General features: G+C 47.9%; 1 protein-coding gene across 1 annotated transcript in view; it reads right to left on the bottom strand.

Annotated features, from left to right (window-relative positions):
- The window catches only part of Slc44a5 (solute carrier family 44 member 5), a 251,104-nt gene extending 242,180 nt beyond the window's left edge, over window positions 1-8,924 (bottom strand). The window contains exon 1 of the mRNA XM_085677518.2: window positions 8,791-8,924. Within this exon, the coding sequence (XP_085533644.2) occupies window positions 8,791-8,824 (34 nt within the window). The 5' untranslated portion in view covers window positions 8,825-8,924. The remainder of the gene's footprint in view (window positions 1-8,790) is intronic.
- Between the last annotated feature and the right edge of the window lie 14,808 nt (window positions 8,925-23,732).

The following is a 23,732-nucleotide window of genomic DNA, read 5'->3' on the forward strand; positions in this document are numbered from 1 at the left end:
CTTACCAGCCTCTAAAGAGCCACTTTGAGGTCAGGAGAAAACGCAGGAGGAGATACGTATCTCCTTAGCGTTAAACTCTGGAACTTCAAAATTTATTTTTCATTAATAATCATTGACAAAGAAGCAGATCATATGAAAGTGGGAGTAGATGTGTGAGGGTTTAAAACTAATCATTATTTATATCAGCCCTAAGTATCAGGCCATCTTCTAATCAGAAAGGCTTAAGATGGAGAGAAGCAGCCAAAAAGGCCCTGTCCCCCTGTCAGCGCTGTGGGTTCTGAGGCGCAAAAACCAAATTTCCACGCTAATTCATCAACAGCCCCTCCTTCGTGATAATGGTAGTTATTCAGACTCCAGGCTATTTGCATGTATAAGGTCTGTAATCTCTCTCTCTCTCTCTCTCTCTCTCTCTCTCTCTCTCTCTCTCTCTCACACACACACACACACACACACACACACACACACTGTAAAAATCCTAGTCACAAGTCACTCATTGCCTCATTGCTCTCTTAAAAGTCTGTGCGCTTTTATGTGAGATGCTACATGAATAATAGGTCACCAAAAGCGCAGCTGCCCTAACTTGCCAGCCCTCCAAGCTTAAATGACAGGGTTTCTTCTGCAACGTGTTCACACCAGGCTCCCAAGGCTCTTGGCGAAATCTTGAATTGTCTGGGGTCTAAGCAGTTTTCGGTGCCCCCTCTCCCAACATTGTTCTCCTTTCTTGGGCTTCTTTTGTTGCCTAAGAGACATAAGCTGCCTTCCATATTCCACCCTGAGCAGTATATTCCAGACCCTCCTTCAGAATCCTAAACTCTCTCAGGTGAACTTAGTCTGGGAGCTGCCCTCAGTCGGCAAGACTAAGCTAATCATATCATTGCCGCCAGCTCATCATCCATTGTGGGCAGTTTCCACTCAGTCACACGCCAGTTAGAAGGGACTGGGCCTCACATGGCCTAAGTTAGTTCTGAGGGTGTGCACAGTAAGGCACATCACACCCTCTAAATGAACTTCGATGAGAAACCTTGTTTGCCATCTTATGCCTCTGTATAACCAGGCATGTGCAGGATTAAAAGCAGATGCTCTCTGGGAAGGGGCAGGTGCAGTGTAGAAAAGGTTGTACGAGTTCAATCTGTCAATCAAAATAAAGACCTGTGCATGGTACGTTTCTTAGCAACAATACCTCCTTCGCCCTAAGACCTGGGGTCCTTGGGCACTGTCACTCAGGTAGCCCACTGTCACTCGTGACAACGTCTTTGCTTCTGTAGTCATCATACTTTTGGAGCAGTTTCCTTGTTGCATTGCAAGCTGTGCATGCCTTTATTTTACTTCCCTGACTGGAGCTAGGACCTGGAAACATGGGGTATAGCCCTCTGACAGCACAGCACCCCTCCTTGGCCTCCCATTGCTGGGTTTACAAGTCTGCAACATGACACCTGGCTTTCTAGCCTTTTTTTTAAAACTGTGATATAGACAGAAACATCAAGCAAGTAGCCAATGGCTTCTCACTTCCCTTAAAACCCTATTCTCCTTTGTACTAAAAAAAGATCTGGGCTCTCTCCACCCATTTCTACCTCACACCCCTCCCTCTCCAGGCACACTGACCACATTCTACCTCACACCCCTCTCTCTCCAGGCACACTGGCCACCCTTTTGTCTGGGAATCTGCTCAGCTACTGTTCCATTTCTTCCTGAGAGTCCACAGGGTTGTGTTCCAGATCTTGGCATACAAATCACTCTCCATCACTCCCTTCCCAATGTAAATATCATCTCCCAACAACCAAACATGACCTCACAGTCACCTAAACTGTGCCGCCTTGCTTAACTTCTTCATGGTAGCAATCACCAGGTAAAGTTTTCTGATTCACGCACTACCTGCCCCTTCTAGGCCCCCTCTGAGACTCAGGGTTTGTCATGGTCATGGCTATGTGTCTGATGCTTTTCACACACCCTGGCGCATAGCCAGTGCTCAGTCTGTAGGAGCTGGGTAAACAGATAATTCCAAGCTTAGGCCTTGGAACCTCAGCAACGTAGAAAGAAGTTGTATCACTTTCTTTCTGCTGCCATGATAAAATACCTGACCAAAGACCACTTAAGGAAGAGTTTATTTGGGCTTGAAGGGAGCCAGGGCAGCAGACAGACAGACAGCGTGGGGAGGTGGGGCATCACATCTTCAATGGCAAGCAGGAAGCAAAGAGAATAAAGTAGAAGTGGGGAGAGGCTGTGAACCCTCAAAACCCACTCCCAGCTCAGTGCTTTTCTCCAGCAAAGCTGTACCTCCTGAGGGCTCCATAAGCTCTTTAAATGGTGCCATCAGCTTGGAACCAAGAGTTCAATTCAGATCTCAAACCACCACAGACGTCTTGATTGTTCTTACGGCAGAGAAGGGCTAACATCACCACTGCCAACTCAACTGACTTGGGTTCATAAGACATTGATCCTGGATTCACTGAAAATTCCATTTGCCTTTTTGAAAGGCTGTTCTTTGGATGAGAGATCAAAAATGAGCACCGTGGCATCACTGGATGGCGGCATGCAGAAGAATGCAAATAGATCCATATCTGTAGCCCTGCACACCACGGCCTCACTGGATGGCGGCATGCAGAAGAATGCAAATAGATCCATATCTGTAGCCCTGCACACCATGGCATCACTGGATGGCGGCATGCAGAAGAATGCTAATAGATCCATCTATTAGCACATCTGTAGCTCTGTGCCAAGCTCAAGTCAAAGTGGATCAAAGACCTCAACATAAACCCAGTTACACTGAAGCTGACAGGAGAGAAAGTGGGAAGTAGCCTCAAACTCATTGGCGCAGGAGACCACTTCTGAATGTAATAACATCAGTAAAATAGACTCTGAGGTCGACAATTAATAAATACGACCTCCTGAAACTAAAAGCCTTCTGTAAGGCAAAGGACATGGTCAACAAGACAAAATGGCAGCCTACAGAATGGGAAAGATCTTTACCAACTATACATCAGAGAAAAGGATGATCTCCAAAATATATAAAGAACTCAAGAAACTAGACACCAAAATACTAAATAATCCAATTAAAACATGTGATACAGATCTAAGCAGAGAATTTTCAACAGAAGAATTTCCAAAAAAAAAAAAAAAAAAAAAAAAAAAAGAGTGGCCGAAATAGACTTAAATAATTGTTCAACATCCTTAGTCCTCGGGGAAATACAAATCAAAATGATTCTGAAATACCATCTTACACCTGTCAGAATGATTAAAATCAGAAACACTGATGACCGTTTATGTTGGAGAAGATGTGGAGTAAGGGAAACACTCCTCCACTGCTGGTGGGAGTGCAAACTTGTACAACCACTTTGGAAATAAATATGACAGTTTCTCAGAAAAGTGGGAATTATCTATTTCAAGACCCAGCTATACCAGTCTTGGACATATACTCAAAAGGTGGTGAATCACACCGCAAGGACACTTGCTCAACAATGTTCATAGCAGCATTATTGTAACAGCCAGAACCTAGAAACAACCTAGATGCCCCTCAACCAAAGAATGGATAAGGAAAACGTGGTACATCTACACAGTAATGTATAACTCAGCTGAAAAAAAAAAACAATGACCTCATAAAATTTTCAAGCAAATGGATGGAACTAGAAGAAAATCATTCTGAGTGAGGTAACCCAGACCCAGAAAGACAGACATGGTGTGCACTCACTCATAAGTGGGTATTAGGAGTAAAGTACAGGATACCCGACCTACAGTCCACAACCCCAGAGATGCTAGATAACAAGGAGGACACAAAGAAGGATACATGGATTTCCCCAGGAAAGGGAAATAGAAGAGATCTCCTGGGGAAACTGGAGGCAGAGGTGGGGGTACGGGGTGGAGAGAGAAACTTAAGGTAGGTGGGTTGGGTGTATGACTAAGGGGATAGTAAGGAAAGAGACAACCTGATGAGAGGCATTTTGGGGTTAGAGAGAGACCTGGTGCCAGAGAAACTCCCAGGAAGCCACAAGGATGACCCCCAGCTAAGACTCCTACCAATAGAGGAGAGGGTACGTGAACTGGCTTTCTCCTGTAATCAGATAGATAAATACCCTAACTGTCATCAGAGAGCCTTTACTCAGTAACTGATGGAAGCAGATGCAGAGGTGCACAGCCAAGCACTGGGTTGTGCTCCGGGAGTCCTCCTAAAGAAAGGGAAAAGGGATAGTACAAGCCCGGGGCCGGGGAGCAAGGGGCAAGGTAATGATGGTGGAACCCACAGAGGCAGCTGACCTGAGTTCATGGGAGCACATGGGAGCCTGCATGGGACCGACCTAGGGCTTCTGCATGTCTGTGACAGCTGCATAGCTCGGTCTGTTTGTAAGGCTCCTAGCAGTGAGTCAGGGCCTGTCCCTGGTGCTTAACTGGATCTTTGGGAACCTCTTCTCCTGCTGGATTATCCTGCAAAGACTTCAACTAGATGTGCCATGCTTTGTGCAAGCCCATGGGAGGCCTGTCCCTTGTGAATGGAGAGGAATGAATGGGGAGGGGTTAGATGGGAGTCAGGGGAGAAAGCAGGAGGAAAAGAGAGAGGGGAAACTGTGGTCAGGATGTAAAATAAATTTTAAAAGTTAATAAAATAAATTAAATTAAAAAATCATAGTCCCCAGTGGATAATTATAATCATTTTGAATCCCTGCTACCCTCAGTTAATGGTTAGGAAATGTTTTATACATATTTTTCTATTGCGAGTAAGACTGTCTACTTGTCATCTAAAGAAGATAAATATTTTGTTGAGCATTAAATAAATAAACAAGTAAATAAAATGAACGCCGGTACTCCCCTGACAGCCTGCTGATGGCATGACTCTTCTGTCTATGTGAATTTGCTCTGCCCTGTTTGGAAGTCATGAAGACAGGACATCTCTATTGCTAGGACTCTGAAGCCAGTGAACAACCCATCGCAAGCCGCAGCATGACTTTTCCCCACAGCAGGGCAGCTGAGCCGGGGAACAGCTCATGCAAAGGGCACCAGCACAGCCACGGGATCGTTGCTGCTAAGGTATGGTTACTATCCAGGAAAATACACCCCAAAGCCCAGAAGTTTCCACTTCTACCAGGCAGGTATTGTGGTTGTTCTAACATCAGCTCAGCAAGCCTGCAGCCAGGGACTTTTGTTCAGGGCAAAACTGAAGCCTGGCATGGCTCACGCCTGTTGTCTCATCAGCTAGAAGACGGAGAGAGGATTGCCGTAAGTTCAAGGCTAGACTGGCTACAGAGCGAGTTCCTAGCCAGCCTGAACTACAGCAAGACTTTGTCTCAGAAAGCACAAAGATAGATAGATGGATAGACAGTCAGATATAACTTTGACACAAGTATTTGGATGGCAACTTTCTAGGTTTGGGTCCATCTGTGTATGACATACAAAACTGTCTGCTGACATAAATTGCAAAAGATTTTTAATGCATCTTTGTTCTAAGAAATAGCAAATGATCTGAATTTTTAAATATTTTTATTTATTTATTTAGTATGTATACAATATTTTGTCTGTGTGTATGCCTGCTGGCCAGAAGAGGGCACCAGACCTCATTACAGATGGTTGTGAGCCATCATGTGGTTGCTGGGAATTGAACTCAGGACCTTTGGGAGATCAGGCAACGCTCTTAACCTCTGAGCCATTTCTCCAGCCCCAAATGATCTGAATTTTGAAATGAAAAGGAGCTCAGCATTAGCAGAGAGAGACAGGAGTCAAGAGAGCTTGAGCCAACCTTTCCCTTTAGAAAAGCAGTGTGAGGAAACCCTGGCTTTAAAAACTGTGCTGAAATGTCCTGGGTCCATGTGTTCTGGGAAGTGTATTATCTGTGTTCCTGGACCAACCATTAACAGGTTAATGACAAAATCTCATTAATCATGTTTTTCAATCATTCCATTGTCAACTAAGTTCACTCTAGAAAGGGCTGTTGCTTTGTGACAAAAATAAAAGCTGTCTTGGTGTTCAGAAGAGGCGGGAGGAGAGGGGAGGGAAGAGGAAAGGGGAAGGGGGAGAGGAAGGGAGGGAGGAGGGGAGAGGGAAGAGGAGGGAGGAGAAAAGGAGAAGGGGAGGAGAGGGAAGGAAGGTGGAAACGGGTGTGGAGTGGGGAGAAGGTGAGGAGAGAGAGAGGAGGAGGGAGGCAGTATCTATCCACAGGTCTCTAGTGATCTCACTGTCTTTTATTTGGCCTCATTTGTATCTTTCTAAGCCTTGGCTAAGAAGAATCCTTCCTAAAGTAAGACTTTCCTCATCTAGTGTGTACCCTCATCTAGTGTGTACCCCTCAGCTAGTGTGTATCCTCAGCTAGTGAGTACCCTCATCTAGTGTGTACCCCTCAGCTAGTGAGTACCCTCAGCTAGTGTGTACCCTCAGGTAGTGTGTACCCTCAGGCAGTGTGTACCCTCAGCTAGTGTGTACCCTCAGGTAGTGTGTACCCTCAGGTAGTGTGTACCCCTCAGCTAGTGTGTACCCTCATCTAGTGTGTACCCTCAGCTAGTGTGTACCCTCAGCTAGTGTGTACCCTCATCTAGTGTGTACCCTCATCTAGTGTGTACCCTCAGCTAGTGTGTACCCTCAGCTAGTGTGTACCCTCAGCTAGTGTGTACCCTCAGCTAGTGTGTACCCTCAGCTAGTGTGTACCCTCAGGTAGTGTGTACCCTCATCTAGTGTGTACCCTCAGGTAGTGTGTACCCTCAGCTAGTGTGTACCCTCATCTAGTGTGTACCCTCAGCTAGTGTGTACCCTCAGCTAGTGTGTACCCTCAGCTAGTGTGTACCCTCAGCTAGTGTGTACCCTCATCTAGTGTGTACCCTCAGCTAATGTGTACCCTCAGCTAGTGTGTACCCTCAGCTAATGTGTACCCTCAGCTAGCGTGTACCCCTCAGCTAGCGTGTACCCTCAGCTAGTGTGTACCCTCAGCTAGTGTGTACCCTCAGCTAATGTATACCCTCAGCTAGTGTGTACCCTCAGCTAGTGAGTACCCTCAGCTAGTGTGTACCCTCAGCTAGTGTGTACCCTCAGCTAGTGAGTACCCTCAGCTAATGTGTACCCTCAGCTAGTGTGTACCCCTCAGCTAGTGTCTACCCTCAGCTAGTGAGTACCCTCAGCTAGTGTGTACCCTCAGCTAGTGTGTACCCCTCAGGTAGCCTGTACTGTAAAGTGAGACTCTGCACTTTCACAACCCATTGCAGCTGCCGGTCTGGGGAGGGGGAGGGGGAGGTAGGACCTGCCTTCCTGCCAGGGAGAGCAACATCAACAGAGCTGAAACTCATCCTTCTGCCTAGTTCCCTGGTGCCATATGGTTCCATAAAGTGTAGCGCGTGCATCCTGTCAATCTGAGGTCAGACAAATTCTCCACTCTGTGGCAAGGAGAGAAAGTGTCTTGCATGGATAAATTCTCTCATTCTTTTCCACTGGACTCTACAATCAGTGGTGGTGTATGATGTGTACGGCCTCTGCTCCTGCCCAGGAGTTATGGGGTTTTAAGGAAAGTCACTTAAGTACAGTTGCTGTCCCTAGGTGGTAGTTTCACAGCAATTAAATACCCATAGTGGTTTGTAATGATGTCTAAGGAGAATCTAGAATCATGATTTTTAACCCTTCCCAGTAAGCCATTGGACTCTTCACAACCCAAAGACTGTCTAGAGCACCTAAGTAAAGTTGTGTTCCCCTAGTGATGCCTGGAGAGGATCTAAACTTCCAGAAGCAAGGTTTAGGGAGAAATAACAAGCAAGTCAAAGGCCCTTGCTTTGCTGTGGACCAATGCAGTATATACATCCTGGCTCCAGCTCTCATCTCAGGTTCGCAGTTCCCTTTTGTTTAGCCCCCAAATCATAAAGAGACGCTGTCTCACAGGCTATGGCGTCCACTGGATTGAAGTTCAACTTCAAACACCGCCACTTCTTCCCGGCCACCACCCTCGGCTTCTGTTCCTGTCTAGATAGGCAGCCCTCTTCAGAATGCTTGGTGCCCGGCCACAGCCTTCCCTCTGACCTCAGTGTTGCTGCGGCGAAGGGGCTGGATGCTGCCAGCAAAGGAGTCGCTGTCTCTGAATCCGCGCTCAGCACACCTGTTCCCCAGAGCTGATGGGCGCCACGCAGGACGCAGCTTTCCAGGGTTCTACCCAGACGGAACAGAGGTGCCTCTAGCAACCCTAGCAACAAGCTCTTTCCATAACCTCCTGCCATCCTTTCCACCCCTCAACTTTCCAAGTTTTTGGAAGCCTATCTCCAAAGGAGCAACAGGGGGCAAGACCCAGCTGGAATCCTCGCCCGCCCGCCTGGATAGCAGCCCCCAAGGACCCCGGCCAGTAGTCGCAGATAGCCAAACCACCGTCTCCTAAGGATAGGAAGGTGGAGAAAATGAATGCAGAACTTGTCACCCTGGGGATGAAGAAGAGGAGAGGAGCGAGGCTTTGGGAAAAGAGGCAGACGAAGGGAGTGACAGAGGCTGGGGACTGGAGATGAACAGACTGACTCCAGCATCCAAGAGAAGTGGCTTCTCCCCTCCAGGCACTGCCCTGAGGGGCCAGGGAGAAGCAACAGATACCCAGTTCCCGAACCAAGGTGTAGGGAAGGAGTGTGGCGACCAGAGTCTCCAGGTGTCTCCAGATTCCAAGCCAGCGACAAACTCCTCCCCGAGCGTCCCTGAGGCGAAAGAAAAACAACGTCGTGCAGAGGCGCCCCTCCCCATCCCACCCCCGCAGAAGGCAAACTCTTGCCCGCTGCCGCCTGCCACTTGGCTGAGCCCAGCTGCGATCCTGCGGGCCGAGAGATGGATGTGGACGCGGGGACGAGAGCGACTCACCCTGGATGTTAGGGGGCTTTCTCTTCCGGGCCATCCTCAGTCTGGTCCCTTCCCCCTGGTCCGCAGCTCAGAGCCTCCTGTGCCGCACAGCCCCTGGAGCTCCGGCCGCCTGGGTTCAGGGAGCTCTTTGTGGCGGCGATGGCATGTGGCAGGCGGCGGCGGCCAAGCTGCGCTCTCGCTCGGCTCCGCTCGGCTCGGCTCTGCTGCGCGGGCGCAGCCGCCCCTCAGCTGCCCGCTGCCAGCCCCTCGCACGCGCTGCGGTGGCCGCGGTGGCCCACTCTGCTGTGCGGCGCCTCTGCTGGAGGGCGCAGCGCCCGGGTCTCCGGAGCGCCAGCCCAGCGCCCACCTCCTTCGATTGCTCGCCCACCCTCCCCACGTGCCCTCCTCCCCACGCGCCCAACCCTCTGTCCCGTGGGCGCCGCTAGTCCCGGAACGGCGCCCTCGTCCAGCAACAGTGGGTAGGGTCTGGGAACAGCAGGGACATTCCATTCGGCGGGATAGGAGGAAGCTGATGGAGCAAACCCCAATCTGGCATTCCTGCCTCCCAGGGGCACCCTGGTACCCAGCCAACTGAGACAGCGTCTGTCCATCACCTAAAAGCAACCTCCTTCGTAGACTCCTGCGGGATGGCCAGTCCGAGTCGTGCCTGTACGATGAGTCCGGGTCTCGGCTGTTCTATCCCTCCGGAAAGAACGGCTGGGAGGCTGAAGGACCCGCAGGGAGACATGTGAACTGGCACTGATAACCTGTCACCAGACCCAGGCAGGTGACCTTGCTCAGGCGCAGCTCTTCATTTAGAGGGCTCGGCGTCGCTCTCTGGGGCTGCAGGAAAGAGTAAAGACAGTTCGCCTACCGGTGTTGGAGGGCTGCGGTGATTTCTTGACCTTGTAAAGAAACTTTGTCCCTGACACCCCATTCTTTCTCACTCTGGTTTGGAGCACCTCTTGGCAGCATCCTGTTTCTGGCGCTGTCCCCCTCTTGAGTGCTGACGAGGAATAAGAAGGTATCCTGCTACTGTCCCCAGACAATACAAAATGCTAACGTTTGGGGCTGATCTCAAAATATAAAAAGATCCAGGGCTTGAAAAGAGTGGCAGAAGAGGGCCTACTAGCTTATGTCTGGGATCCAAACACTCGGGAGGCAGAGGCAGGAGAATGGCTGTAAGTTCAAGTCTACACTGCAGAGGTGTTTTAACACCTGCAAAAGCATTTCCAATTCACATTTTTCTTTCATGCTCCTAAGTACAGCAGGCAACACAATCTGACTTTCTAGATATCCAGTGATTACAGTTCAATAGCCATAGCCAAAGGTCATCCCAGCTTTAGTGTAGCATAAAGGAAGGACACCAGAGTCAAAAAAAACTGTGATAAGTTCTGGTCCTGTGATGTAAGGTTTGGTGAGTCTTTAATTCTTCTGGTTTTGTTTTCTGGTCCTGTCAAATGTCATGTCCAAGATTCTCTGAGATATTTAAACCAAGCATGGTGACTCAGGTCTGTAATCCCAGCACTTGAGAGGCAGAGGCAGGACTACATAGGAGACCCTGTCCAAAAGAGAAAACAAAAACTAATAACAGACTGTGGGGGCTAATTAATCTTGGCTGTCAGTTTGACTGCATCTGTAATCAACTAAATTCAAGCTGCTGGGCTAGGCTGTGAGGGATTTTCTCAATCAGAATATTCGAAGCAGGAAGACATGCTCTAAATCTGGACAGCACCTTCTGCTCGCAGCCCTGACAAGAGTGTGGAAGGAGGAAGCTTTCTGTGTTGCCTGCTTGGCCTTTCCTCACTGGCATGCCCACTTAGTCTGCTGCTGAGACCCACATTAGAACCGGCTTCAGGATCCCAGCACAGAAAGACGACCAGTTCTCCAGAGACCCTCAGGCCTTCAGGGCCAGACTGGAACTTCTGAGCACCCAGCCTGGTCACCTGAGGAACTCTCGGATTCCTGGCCTCTCTCATATGAGACAGCCATTGTTGGACTTCCTGTCAGCCAAACTAATAAACCCCATATCTAGTAAATCATTCTATCTTCAGTTCTGTTCCTTTAGTGAACCCTGACTTATACACAGACAAACAGATGCTCACAGAGGTGTACACCAGAAAAAAGTGCAGGGCCCCGGTGCCACCCACATACTAAAGGTCCACCCCTGGAATGTGTGGCTTTACCTGAGGTGTGTACCTCTCGCTGTTGTCACAGAAGGCTGTTGGTGCAGCAGGAGACGGTGACAGAAAGCTACTGACCACGTCGTGTCTGCCCCAACCAACACAGCTGCAGCCCAACCCTTCCACCTGAGACTCAGAACATTGCAGAAGATGGGGTAGAAGACCAGAGCCAGAGGACCAGGACTGTAACACTGTGTCTTCCATAAAAGATAGGAAAACCCCAACAATCACAACAACAAGACCTAAAAATGGCAACACCAATGCCCATGACAACACAGAATGAGGAAAAGTCACAAGGCCCCACCCCCAGATGAAGAGCTACAGGCGATCAATGGCTTCTTAGGTTAGTCTAAACTCATGCAAGCCACAGTAACCCAGACCATCTTCACAGATTTATATATAGGAGTGTGTATTTAAGAGTAACAATTAGGAGCTGGAGAGATGGCTCAGTGGTGAAGAGCATTGCTTGCTCTTCCAAAGGTCCTGAGTTCAATTCCCAGCAACCACATGGTGGCTCACAACCATCTGTAATGAGGTCTGGTGCCCTCTTCTGGCCTGTAGACATACACACAGACAGGATATTGTATACATAATAAATAAATAAATATTATTAAAAAAGAGTAACAATTAAAAGTAAGAGGCCATGAACTGGGGGAAGGGACTTGATAGAAGCCAGGTGGAGGAGGAGGGTGGAGTGGTATAAATTCAGTATTCATATATGAAATTCTCAAAAAATAAACATTTTTTTAAAAAACACGAACAGTACAATAGTTGTTAGCTCTGCTTGAGTCTCATCATCTCACTCAGGCATGCAAGTATGTCGTGTGTATGTTCTGGTTTGGGGGCTACACCTCAGTCCCATATGTTTTGGTGGGTTGGTTGATTTTCTTTAATGGTTTGTTATTTTGCCTTTTTTTACTTTGGAGATGGTCTCACACGTAGTCTTGGCTGGCCTCAACTGACTCTCCTCCTTCCCTGCCCCTGAGTTTTGAGAATTACAAGTCTGTATCGTCATACCTAGATCCTCAATTTTACGTCAATAAACAGAATAGTACCCTTCTTAAAATCGTTCCACAAGTGAGATTCATCCACATTCCTTTCTCCCCCAAAACACTGCTTCTCACTTAACTGAAAGCCACTTGGCACTGGGCCTGGCACAGAGGAGGCCAAAACAGGAGGATTGCCGGTCCTGGACTCCACAGCAAGACCATATCTCAGCAACAGAATCAAAACTACTCCACAGTTCTTCACATCATCTGAATCTGTAGGCTCTGCAGATATTCTAAATCTGCCCAGTGTGCTCACTAGATACTAATTGCAATTGCTGCCTGTATTAGAATACCTTTCAATGCACTTACTACAACTCCCCCAAAGGGTGAGGGGTTACAGCGCCCCCTAGAGGACAAGGGGTTTCACCAGAACTGGGACGAGGTCTTTTGCTGTGACCTGTGCTCTTGTCTGGACTCTACCATGTCTTCCACCTCCTTTGGCTTCTTGACCCCAACCTTCTGTAAACACAGTTGGGTTTTCTGTCATCACCATCATGTCCCCAAGCAACACAGGTGGATGCAGATGCGGTCATTTTACAAATACAGAAAGAGGTTGGGGAGCCTTCGAGAGACTTCTTTCTTTTTAAGGCAGAAGATGCAGTTGTGGGCTGTGTTTGAGGAAGAACATCTGGCCAGGACAGAAATGAGTGTTCCTGCTGTGGAAATGGACAGGAGCAGCCAAGAAGTGTCTCCACGTTACCAAGGTCAAGATGGAGGCAATGGGGTCACCCGCTTATCTTATTCAGCCAACCCCAAGGTTAGAAAAGGGAGCGTGAACACTGGCTGTTCTCAGTATGTGCTGTGCAGAAAGGACCTCCGTTAACAAGCCACAGGGTTCAAAAAGACTGACAGCAATCAAAATTAGTGCGCTGCAGCGTGTGCTGCCACACGCCCAAATTCCAGCACTCAGGCATGTAGAAGTGAACTGGGCGGGTGGTGGTGGCCCATGCCTTTAATCCCTGCATTTGGGAGGCAGAGGCAGGCAGAGGTCAGTGAGTTTGAGGCCAACCTGGCCTATAGAGTGAGCTCCAGGATAGCCAGGGCTACACAGAGAAACTCTATCTTAAAATACATTTCCACCCAAACCTGCCATGTACTGGGTCTACAGCTGTGCACTACCATGCCCGCAGCACCGTGCCCAAGGAACCACGGCTGTGCACTACCATGCCTGCATCACTGTGCCCAAAAAACCACGGCTGTGCACTACCATGCCCGCAGCACCATGCCCAAGGAACCACGGCTGTGCACTACCATGCTCAAGGAACCACGCTGTGCACTACCGTGCCCAAGGAACCACAACTGTGCACTACCGTGCCTGCACCACCGTGCCCAAGAAAACACGGCTGTGCACTACCATGCCTGCATCACTGTGCCCAAAAAACCACAGCTGTGCACTACCATACCTGCAGCACCGTGTCCAGGTTTATTGGCTCTGGGGACCAAATCTAGGGCTTCATGTGTGATAGTCAAGCATTCTGTTCACTACCCAATAAGGATACAATATTCGTACAATATGCATGTTCTGGAAAGATTGTTGGCACCCTGAGAAAAACGAACTTGATCACCAACTTAAATGCTTTGAATACTAAAGAAATGTCCTTCCTCGGTCTGAGATCGGTCTGAGTGTCCTTGCTCACTGTATGGAACCTTCCAAGCTTGGTCTGCAGCCTTCAAAGCCTCCTCTGTCAATTCCCCTGGCGCCTTTGTTGGAGACCCCACACCAGTTCTCAGACCCAAACTACTTCATCTCTCAAGTCACACATTCAAAAAGTCTACCTCTGTTTTATTGATTGCTAAATAGAATATTGATTACAAAGTCTAGAGTCGAATCACTTTATTCAGAAGCTGCATTTCAAGCAAGACTACTCTTAAATATTATGACTTTTAATTTATACCAATGACAAATAGAAATGAGAGAGTTCAAATTTTAAATATTAGAGTTCAACCAAACCTAAAAATAAGATATCTACCTCCCATCTAACTCAATTGCATGAATAGCAAGCAAGGCAAAGATTGAATTAGCTGAAACATATTAACAGCATTCACACCAGGGTCATGTCACGATCTTTGGTTTGCTTTTGGAAGCAAAAGTAAAGTTAATTTTAAGGGAAATTTAATTTAGATGTAAGCTCAGACACAGAGCAAGGAGGATTTAAGAGAAGGGTGACAGCAAACACCAGTGGGCAGAGCCTCTCCAGAGGGTGGGTGCATGACATACCCTTTAAATGCTGGTAGCCATCCTGCGGGGGCAGCTTTGCAAGGGCTGCTGAGCTTGGTGACGCCATCCGTGACCACAGCTGTAGCGGTGAAGGAAGACTGGGAGTCGAGAGCATCCTCAGCCATACAGTGAGCATGGACTCCACAGTAGTCTCAGCCGCATGAGTCTCTGGCTCGCAGGAGGAAAATTCTACTAGAGAATAGGGGGAGGCAAAAACACCATAAATGCCCAGAGTTGGTTACCTCCAACAGGGTTTAGCAGGAAGGAAGAAACAAGAAAGGGAATTAGGACAAGAGTCACTGAAGGAGAGGAAGTGGAAAACAGGCTTACCTAGCATCAGAGGGAGAAGGAAAGCACCTCACACGAGTGTTACACACACAAGAACAACTCACACAAGTGTTACATACACAAGAGAAACTCACACAAGTGTTACACAAGAGCAACACACACTAGTGTTATATACACAAGAACAACACACTCTAGTGTTACACACAAAAGAGCAACTCACACAAGTGTTACACACACAAGAACAACTCACACAAGTGTTACACACACAAGAACAACTCACACAAGTGTTACACACACAAGAACAACACACACAAGTGTTACAGAGACAAAAGCCAGGCTATCCATCATACTTTTCTTTCCTCAAGGGTGTCGAGAGGGGCATTGAGAGAGATTGCTATTGGAGGTAAGTAGCTGGTGTGGAGAAGGAAACATATTTAAGTGACAGCTGTCTGGTGTGATGGCGCATGCTTTAATCCCGGCTCTCAGGTGTATGTTGGGGGCAGAGATGGGAGGATCTCTGTAAACCCTAGATCTCAAGGCAGGAGGAGGTCTGTGAATTGTCAATTCTAGTCTGCATAGCCAGGTTCAGGCCAACAGGGCTACTGCCTAAAACAAAACCAAACAAAACTAAATGGACAGCAGTGGACTCATTAGACAAAAGAAAATTCTAGATCATTTTATCTGAAGGAAATAGGTGAAATTTCACACACATCCATGTGTGAAAATTAGAAAATATCTCAGGCCAACAACAAAGTACAGCGATGTATCTGCATGGAGACGGGATACTGAGCCCACGACTGTGCACTGAATGAGTTAAAAATCTCCCCCCACCCACGTTTTTCAGTGTGATGAAGATAAAGCCCAGTAGGTGGACAGAATCTAACACAGGAAACACGTGATTAGACTAAGGCTGGATGTGAGTTCTGGGTCAGTCGGGGCACAGGGAGAGATCTGGCCACAGAGCAAACAAAGCCACATATTAAAACACCAGCAAGTGATGGAATCCCTTTCCTCCTGGAGACTGAGGAAACAGAAAAAAGCAAACAGAAGTTACCCACCTAGAACCGAGCAGCAAACCTCTTAAAAACAGAGAGGGCTGGCATGGGGCACACAACTTGAATCCCAGCACTCAGGAGGCAGAAGCAGGCAGACCTGAGTTCAAGGCCAGCCTGGTCTACAGAAAGTTCCAGGCCAGTTCCAGGCAGATGAGCTACCAGAGAAGACAGACCATCCCACAAACACACTATCAACAAAAAACAAACAAACAAATATGAGCCAGGAGGGATTAGAGGTGATGGCTCCTGCCTTCAATCCCAGCACTCAGAAGGCTGTGGCAGGAATTACTTTGAGTGTGACGTGACTGTAACATAGCCCAGCCTGGACTAGAGTGAGACCTTGTTTCAGAAAAACAAAGGTGATCAAAAAGAAGCTAGTGGGAACACAAAATTTATTTAAAATAAACCATTACAATGAGGATACGGGGCCTGTGGAGATGACAGGCAGGCAGTGATGGTGTTTGCAGACCAGAGTTTGGTGCCCAGCACCCACATCAGGCGGCTCCTGGTTGGCTCAGCGCCCTCTTCTGGCCTCTAAAGGCTCTGCACACTCGTGTGCACAAACCATACACAGTCACATACACATAATTTAAAACATACAAAAAATAACTTATTTTCCTTCCTTTTTGAGACTGTAATTACATTATATCTGGCTTCCCTTTCCTCCTTCTGGACCCTCTCATAAACCCCTTCTTGCTGTTTTTTCAAATTCAAGTTCCTAAACACAATCTGCTCAGTCTACAGAAGGTCACTCTGCGTGTGTTTTCAGGGCTGGCCATTGGTATTGGCTAGCCCGCTGGTGTGCTCTCCCCAGGAGAAGCCTATTTCTCCTGCTCACCATTTCCCTTAGACCTGTGTGGGCTGAGGTCTCGTAGGCTTTCCCCTGCCCACATTGACACACCGATTGCTGATGGCCCTGTCCAGTTCACGTTTGTGCAGCCATGTTGATGAGACTTTATGGGTGTAGCCGCTGACATTCCCAGAAGACAGAGTCTCACAGCGGACTATTGGTCCCTCTGCTTCTTATGCATAATTAAAAACACACAAGTGATTTTAAGTGAAATGGTGAAGGTTAAAAAGAAACGGAGCTGCCCACTACCAAGGTAGAACTAAAAGGAAGTTACAAGAAGTTCACTTTGGCTTCTTTTTCTTTCCTGGGCCCATGCCCCTAATTCACTCAAAACCAAGAAGGCGGGCAAGTACTCACTCGTCGGGGAACAGGGGCAGTTTTGTCAGGTGTAGTTGTAATCCTCTCAGGTTCCTCTAGGTGGCAGTGGCGCAATGGCTTATCCTGAGGGTTTTCTCTGGACTCCCATGTATTGCCTGGCTTGCCTCTTTTCTGCCTGGCACTGGAATTTAGGGATCCTCTCCTCTGTCCGTGCCCTTCAAGCAGTGCACAGAATCCTTCCAAAGTCTCAAAGACTCGCAGCAGTATAGCGGGACGTGCAGCCCAGCCTGTGAGTGTGCCCACAGCACCTCTCTTCAGAGGATTCTCTAAAGATGCTCAAACTCCCCATGTGGCAGTAATAGAAACATCCTCCTTCCATTGTGGAGGGGGTTGTGCACATGTTTTGGTGGTTGTTGTTGCTGTTTTGTTTTATTTTTAAATTATTATCATTAGGCTGTCCGGTCCAAGCTGGAGGACAGGTAAAATGACACTGTGGCCTCTGTTCAAAATTGCTTTCACTTTTATGAGCTCTCAAGCAGTAAAAAACTGATTGTGATAAAGATGAGACAAGAAGTGGCCAGTGAGGGCTGTCGCTTTGCTTTCACCCAGGGGCGCTCACCAGAGGCCAGCAAGACGGCAGCCTGCCAGCTGTCCATGTCAGAGAAGGATGCAGACTAGGTAGCCACACATGCTCCTGTGAAGCCAGTACCCGGGGAAAACAGGGGAATTGCTCTTCTACTCACGCTAACTGCTAACACAGCCCCCCCCCCCAAACTGCTGTGAGCTTTCTGAGTTAGAAATTTCTACAAACAGGATCCATTTGGTCTTTTCCCATGAAAGGAGTGGTAAAGTAAAGGAAATGCAAATCGTTCCCTCCCTCTCTCCTCCCACTCCTCTCTCTCTCTCTCTCTCTCTCTCTCTCTCTCTCTCTCTCTCTCTCTCCATCCTTCCCTCCACTTAGAGCAATGTTTTCATTGGTAAAGTGCTTGCTTTGCAAGCATAAGAATTTGAGTTCAGTTCCCACACTGTTGGGGAAGAGGAATACGGGGGAAAAAAACAAAAAATAGGAGTTGAGGTGGCAGGGAAGAGACTCTAGCTGACTTTGCAAATGCAAGTTCCAGGACAGTGCTTGAGGTTGTCCTCTGTCCTACACACACACAAACACACACACACACACACACACACACACACACATACACACACAGAGCTTGTCTTCTTCCACTTTTTGTATTGTGGGTGTCCACTACCGCCAGCAGAAGTAGTTCAAGACTTGAAGTTGTACTCTGCATGACCTGGTGCCTTCCTGCTCCTCTGGGGTCTCTGACAGAGCTTCTGCCATTTGCTGCAAACTGCCTTGCATCAGAGCTGCTTGTTACTCGTGCTTGTCTAAGGCAGAGCACATCTCACCTAGCTGCATTGTTTGACAGTGCTTTCAGTGACCCACTGAAGATGAAAAAGCCCGCTTATGGGAGGGTCAGCATTTCCATCAAACACACACACACACACACACACACACACACACACACACACACACACACACACACCAGTCCTGGAGAAGGGTACCCTTACCACCAAGCAGTCACTTCCATCCATTCCCGTACAACTTGTCTCCAAACCCTAAACCTCTGCATATGTGGCACTGTATCGGCGTCTCAGTTCTTATTCATCTTGTGTCTTCAGGGAAACAGAGTTCTTTAAGTGTCCAAGTCATCCGCCCACACTACTTTACATCCGCTCCCCGTGAGCATCCACTAGACACGGAAGAGACACATTGAATCACATTTGTAAAAATCTCAGGCACGCAGACTTGAGAAGTAACTCCTGCACTCTTTTCTCCACTTGTGTTTTGTATCCTGCTGGAGCAAAGAAATTCAGAGGAGAATTCCGAGAGAATGTATAGATTTTCCATTAGAGTATTTCTTACAACTTGTCCCAGAGTAGCAAGCGCTGCCTCTGTCACCCTCTGGTGGCCATTCTATTAACTGCACTTTTAATTTTAAATTGATTTTTTTTTGAGATTGTGTTTTAATTACATGTCACCCTTTCTTTTCCTCCCTCTAAACCCTCTGGCACATCCCTCTTTGTGCTCCTTCAAGTTCATGGACTCTTTTCTTAATCAATCGCTATGGAGAGTATATATGTATATTCCTATATATAATAATATAACATAATAAATATTATGTTATAATATTATATATTATATAATAATATAATATATATTAATTATATATATTATATATATAATAATATATATATTATTATATATATAATAAACATCATGTGACCGAAACGGTTCTATTTAGGAATATATATATATATATATATAATATAAATAGAACCGTTTCGGTCACATGATGTTACTTGTATGAATGTTGTCAGGGCTGACCTTTTGGCACTGGACAAGCACTTGGTGTACTCTTCCCTGGGGAGGGCTGCCTCTTCTGTTCCCAGCTTTAATCAGTTACCTGTACTACCTTGTGCAGGGTTGAGGCCTCTCTTTTTTTTCTTTTTCTTTTTGTTGCTAGTTTTTTGAGACAAGGTTTCTCTGTGTAACAGCCTTAACTGTCTTAGAACTAGCTCTTGTAGATCAGGCTGGTCTCGAACTTACAGCGATCTACCTGCCTCTGCCTCCCAAGTGCTGGAATTAAAGGTGTGCCTCTTCTTAGTGACAATCATTCCTATTTACTCCAAACTCAGTTTTAAGACATGCTATATACAATAGCACTTATACTTAAAGAAACTAAGCTTCTGTCACTCATAGATAATATTCATTTAGTCCCTTCGGTTCTGGAGCCAATTGTGTCTGTTTGTAAATTAGCTATTGGGTGGGAGAAATGACTCAGTGGTTAAGAGCACTGACTGCTCTTAGGTCTTCAAAGGACCTAGGTTTGGTTCCCAGCACCCACATGGCAGTCCACTGCTGTCTTTAACTCCATTTCCAGGGTTCTGACACCCTCTTCTGGCCTCCACCGGCACAGGTATGTGTAGGACCTAGCCATGATAAGCTAAATAGAGACCTGAGTCTCAGTAGTCTACCCTGAGGCAATACCTGGTTTCTACAGACAGATGTCTGTAGATAGATGTGCGGGATGCTCCTGGCTTCTCAGTTTCAGTTCTGCCTCTGGGGCGCCAGGAGGACTATTTACTTGTTCGTTGTCCTGTGTGTCTGTGTGTTGTGCTTTTGTTCTGACTTAGACTATGCTGACAACACAGGACAGACTAAGAGTACCCCTACTCCCCTAACTTTGATTCTGGACCATTTTCAGGACTTTAGAAACAGGGCAAAGAAAGAATTGAAAACGAGAAAGGGCAAACTTATCATCCTTTGCAAGACCGAATGGCCAGCGTTTGGAACCTGTTGGCCGATAGAGGGCTTTGATCCACGCATCATTTCTAGGACAAAAGACCTGATTTTTGGCAAACTGGACACCTGGACCAGATTCCTTACGTAATGTTTTGGGAGGACCTTGTAGCCACCCTCCCCTTTGGTTAAAACCCTTTATCTCCACAGGGCCACTAAACAAGACTATCTTCACCTTACAGGAGGACAAAAGGCAAGGGGGTCCTAAGCCCTCTGCCCCGTGCTGCAAGGGGGCACAGAAGATGAATTCCTTTTCTCACCCCCCTTGCTGACCACCTCGCTCTACTGATCAAGTGGCCAGGGAGCGGGGGCATGGAGGCTCAGAGAATTTGGGAAGCCCACCCTTCACAAGAGGATGGGCACAGGGAGAATTGCCCTGGGTGGCCGCCTCTGTTGCTCTTCCCCTGAGGGTGGTCAGCCCACACACAGGACGGTGAGGACAATGAAGAGATGCAGTATTGGGCCTTCGCCACTAGTGGTCTCTATAACTGAAAGAAATCAAAACCCAGTTTCTCAGACAATCCGGGGGCTCTTATTAACCTTTCAGATTCTGTTATAGTCATCCATCAGCCCACCTGGGAAGATTACAATCAGTTGTTACAGGTGCTGCTTACCACGGAAGAAAGAGAGAGAATTCTGACAGAGGCCAAAAGTTGGTCCCAGGACCTGATGGGGGCCCAACTGTCAACCTTGCCCTATTAGACCAAGCCTTCCCTCTGACAGGTCCTAACTGGAATTTCAACTTGGCAGAAGTTAAGGAGAGGCTCCGGGTCTACCGACAGGTTCTCATGAGAGGTCAGTGTGATGATCTGCTGACCTGGTCTGTCACCTTGGTACCCTGTCCCTTCACAAGACAAGCCCCCGCCCTCTCCCAACCCCTCCCCTTCCGCCGAGGAAAGCAGATATCCCACATCCTCCAGCCTGCTGTTCTCTCTCTCTCTCTCTCTCTCTCTCTCTCTCTCTCTCCTGAAAAGGTAACTTCTACTTTCTCTCCTCCTCCCTCTCTCTCCTGCTCTCTCTGCCTCTTTCTTTTTTCCCCTTCTCCCTTCCCCCTTTTCTTTTCCCTCCATAACCCACTAAATAAAATCTATAGCCAACTCTCTCTGCGTGATATATCTGTCTGTCACCCACCGCGGTCTCCCACCTGCCAAGGTGACCCACCAAGGCCTCAGGGGACTCGCTGTGGCCTGGGGGACCCAGTCCTCCACTACTACATCTTTAAAAAAGAATAACCGTCTCTGTGCGACTAATCGTCAGCCCACCAATTTGGCCAAAGTCAGTAATGTACTACAAGAACAGACAGAGTCCATTGGCCTTCTTAGAACGGGTTATGGAGGCCTTTAGGGCATGCTCCCCTATAGATCCTGAGGCCGAGGAGAATAGGTCAGCCGTGGTTAAGGCCTTTGTTAATCAAGCCACGCCTGCCATTAGGCGTAAGTTGCAGGAGATAGATGAGCTTTTAGATAAGAGCATCCGGGAGCTGTTTGCAGTAGCTCAGAGAGTGTACAAAATCAAGAAACCCCGGAGGATAAACAGAGGCGGGCCATGGCTGAAGAGAGCCACTGTTGGAGATCCAGAAGAAAAGAAGCGCCAACTGAGCCACCTAGCCAGAGGCCAAGGTACGGACTCCCACGCAAGGGAGCGTCCCAGGCTGCAGAACGATCAGTGTGGAAATGGGACACTGGGCTAGGAATTCCCCGTCCCCCAAGTACAAGCAGAAGGACTACGACTCAGGACGTGACCACAAGGCTAGCCCAATACCCAGAGGCCTTTGCGGAGACCGGAGGAAAGGGCTTGGTGAAACATCGAGCCCCGTGCTCATTGAGGTCAAGCCTGATGCCACCCCCATCCAGGTGCCGCAATACCCCATGCCTTGGGAGGCAAAGGAGAGAATCAGCCCTCACATCAGGCGCTTCATGGAACTAGAAATTCTGGTTCCTTGTTGGTCAGCCTGGAATACTCCCTTGCTCCCTGTTAAAAAGTCAAACTCGAATGATTACCGGCCCGTACAGGACCTTAGGGAGATCAGTTACAGGGTTATAGATGTTCATCCCACCGAGCCGAATCCATACACTCTTTTGAGCTTACTTCCTTCCACCTGAGCCTAGTACACAGTATCTCAAAGATGCTTTCTTCAGCCTGCCCTTATCCCCTAAGGGTCATTCCTTGTTCACCTTTGAACAGCGTGACCCTGTAAAGGGATACAATGGACAATTGACCCGGATCAGGCTCCCCCAAGGGCTCAAAGGCTCCCCAACCATCTTTGATGAAGCCCTATATGAGGACCTCAGGGAATACCAGAGGAAACACCCACTCTCCTGTGGTGACCTCCTGTTAGCAGCCAATACTAAAGAAGATTGCAAGGAATCCTGAGCCAGGTACATGGACTGAGAAAAGACCGACGAGACCAGCCCTTGCTGGATGCCGAGCTCACCTGGTACACAAATGAGAGCAGCTTCACACATGATGGCAAAAGTATTTATAGATTCCTTCTCTGAATGATGAGAGGCCTTTCCGACCAGACATGGAACTGCCCAGACGGTCACCAAAAAGCTATTTGAGGACATCATCCCGAGGTATGGTATTCCTGTCCTCTTAAACTCAGACAATGGACCAGTCTTCATCTCTCAGGTAATGCAGCTCCTGGTAAGGGCATTGGGGCAAATTGGAAATTACTTATAGGCCCCAGAGTTCAGGTCACATTGAGTGCATGAACAGGACCCTAAAAGAGACCCTTACCAAATGACTCTCCTCCCCTTTGCCCTTTATAGGGTCTGAAATTCGCCCTATACTTTGAGATTAACCCCCTTTGAAATCATGTTTGGGAGAATCCCTCCTATTTTACTCAACTAAAAATTCAAGCTTATTGCTGAGTTTGATGGTGTTAACCCGGCTATTTCCCTCGAGGCTGTGGCTCTCGTGCATAAGGACACATGGTCTCGCCTGAGGGCCATTTATAAGACAGCTCCACCCCCCCACCCCATGCCATACAAGTTTTGGCCAGGAGATTGGGTCTTCAGAAAGAGACATCGGAGGGAGACCCTGGACCCACGCTGGAAAGGACCATATACCGTGATCCTGACAGCTCCAATGACCCTAAAGGTAGACGGCATCGCCACCTGGATTGGTCACACCCACGCCAGGCCGGCAGACCATGTAGTCAACACCATTTATGGGACTCGGTTTCTTCAACCTTCCAGGTGATGAATACTTTGAATGCACAACCTTTCTGTGTTGGTGTTGCAATAGCTGGTGATTACACCTCAGTCTCCTCAAAATCAAGGAAAATTTTCACTATCACACAGGTACAGGGACCTGTATGGTGCCCCTGGAAGGCGAGCCTCAGCAGGTCTATGTAACCAGACCATCACCATACAAAATAGCACCCTTTATTCGGCATCTACTGGGTGGTGGGAATGCACTTCAGGGCTCACTCCCTGCATCCACGGGACAGTCCTGAACACAGGACAAGGTTTTTGCGTGGTGGCCCAATTATTCCCCAACATCAAATACTATATAGGGACCCGAATGGAACTGACAGGGCAAAACGGGCTATGAAGGCAACAGCTGTCTTGCTCTCTTCCCTGATAGGACTGGGCATAGCTGGAGCAATGGGGGTGAGCACCTCAGCCTTAATCCTC

This window comes from Myodes glareolus, chromosome 17 (assembly GCF_982192425.1).
Source record: "Myodes glareolus chromosome 17, mMyoGla1.1, whole genome shotgun sequence".
NCBI classification, from domain to species: Eukaryota; Metazoa; Chordata; class Mammalia; order Rodentia; family Cricetidae; genus Myodes; species Myodes glareolus.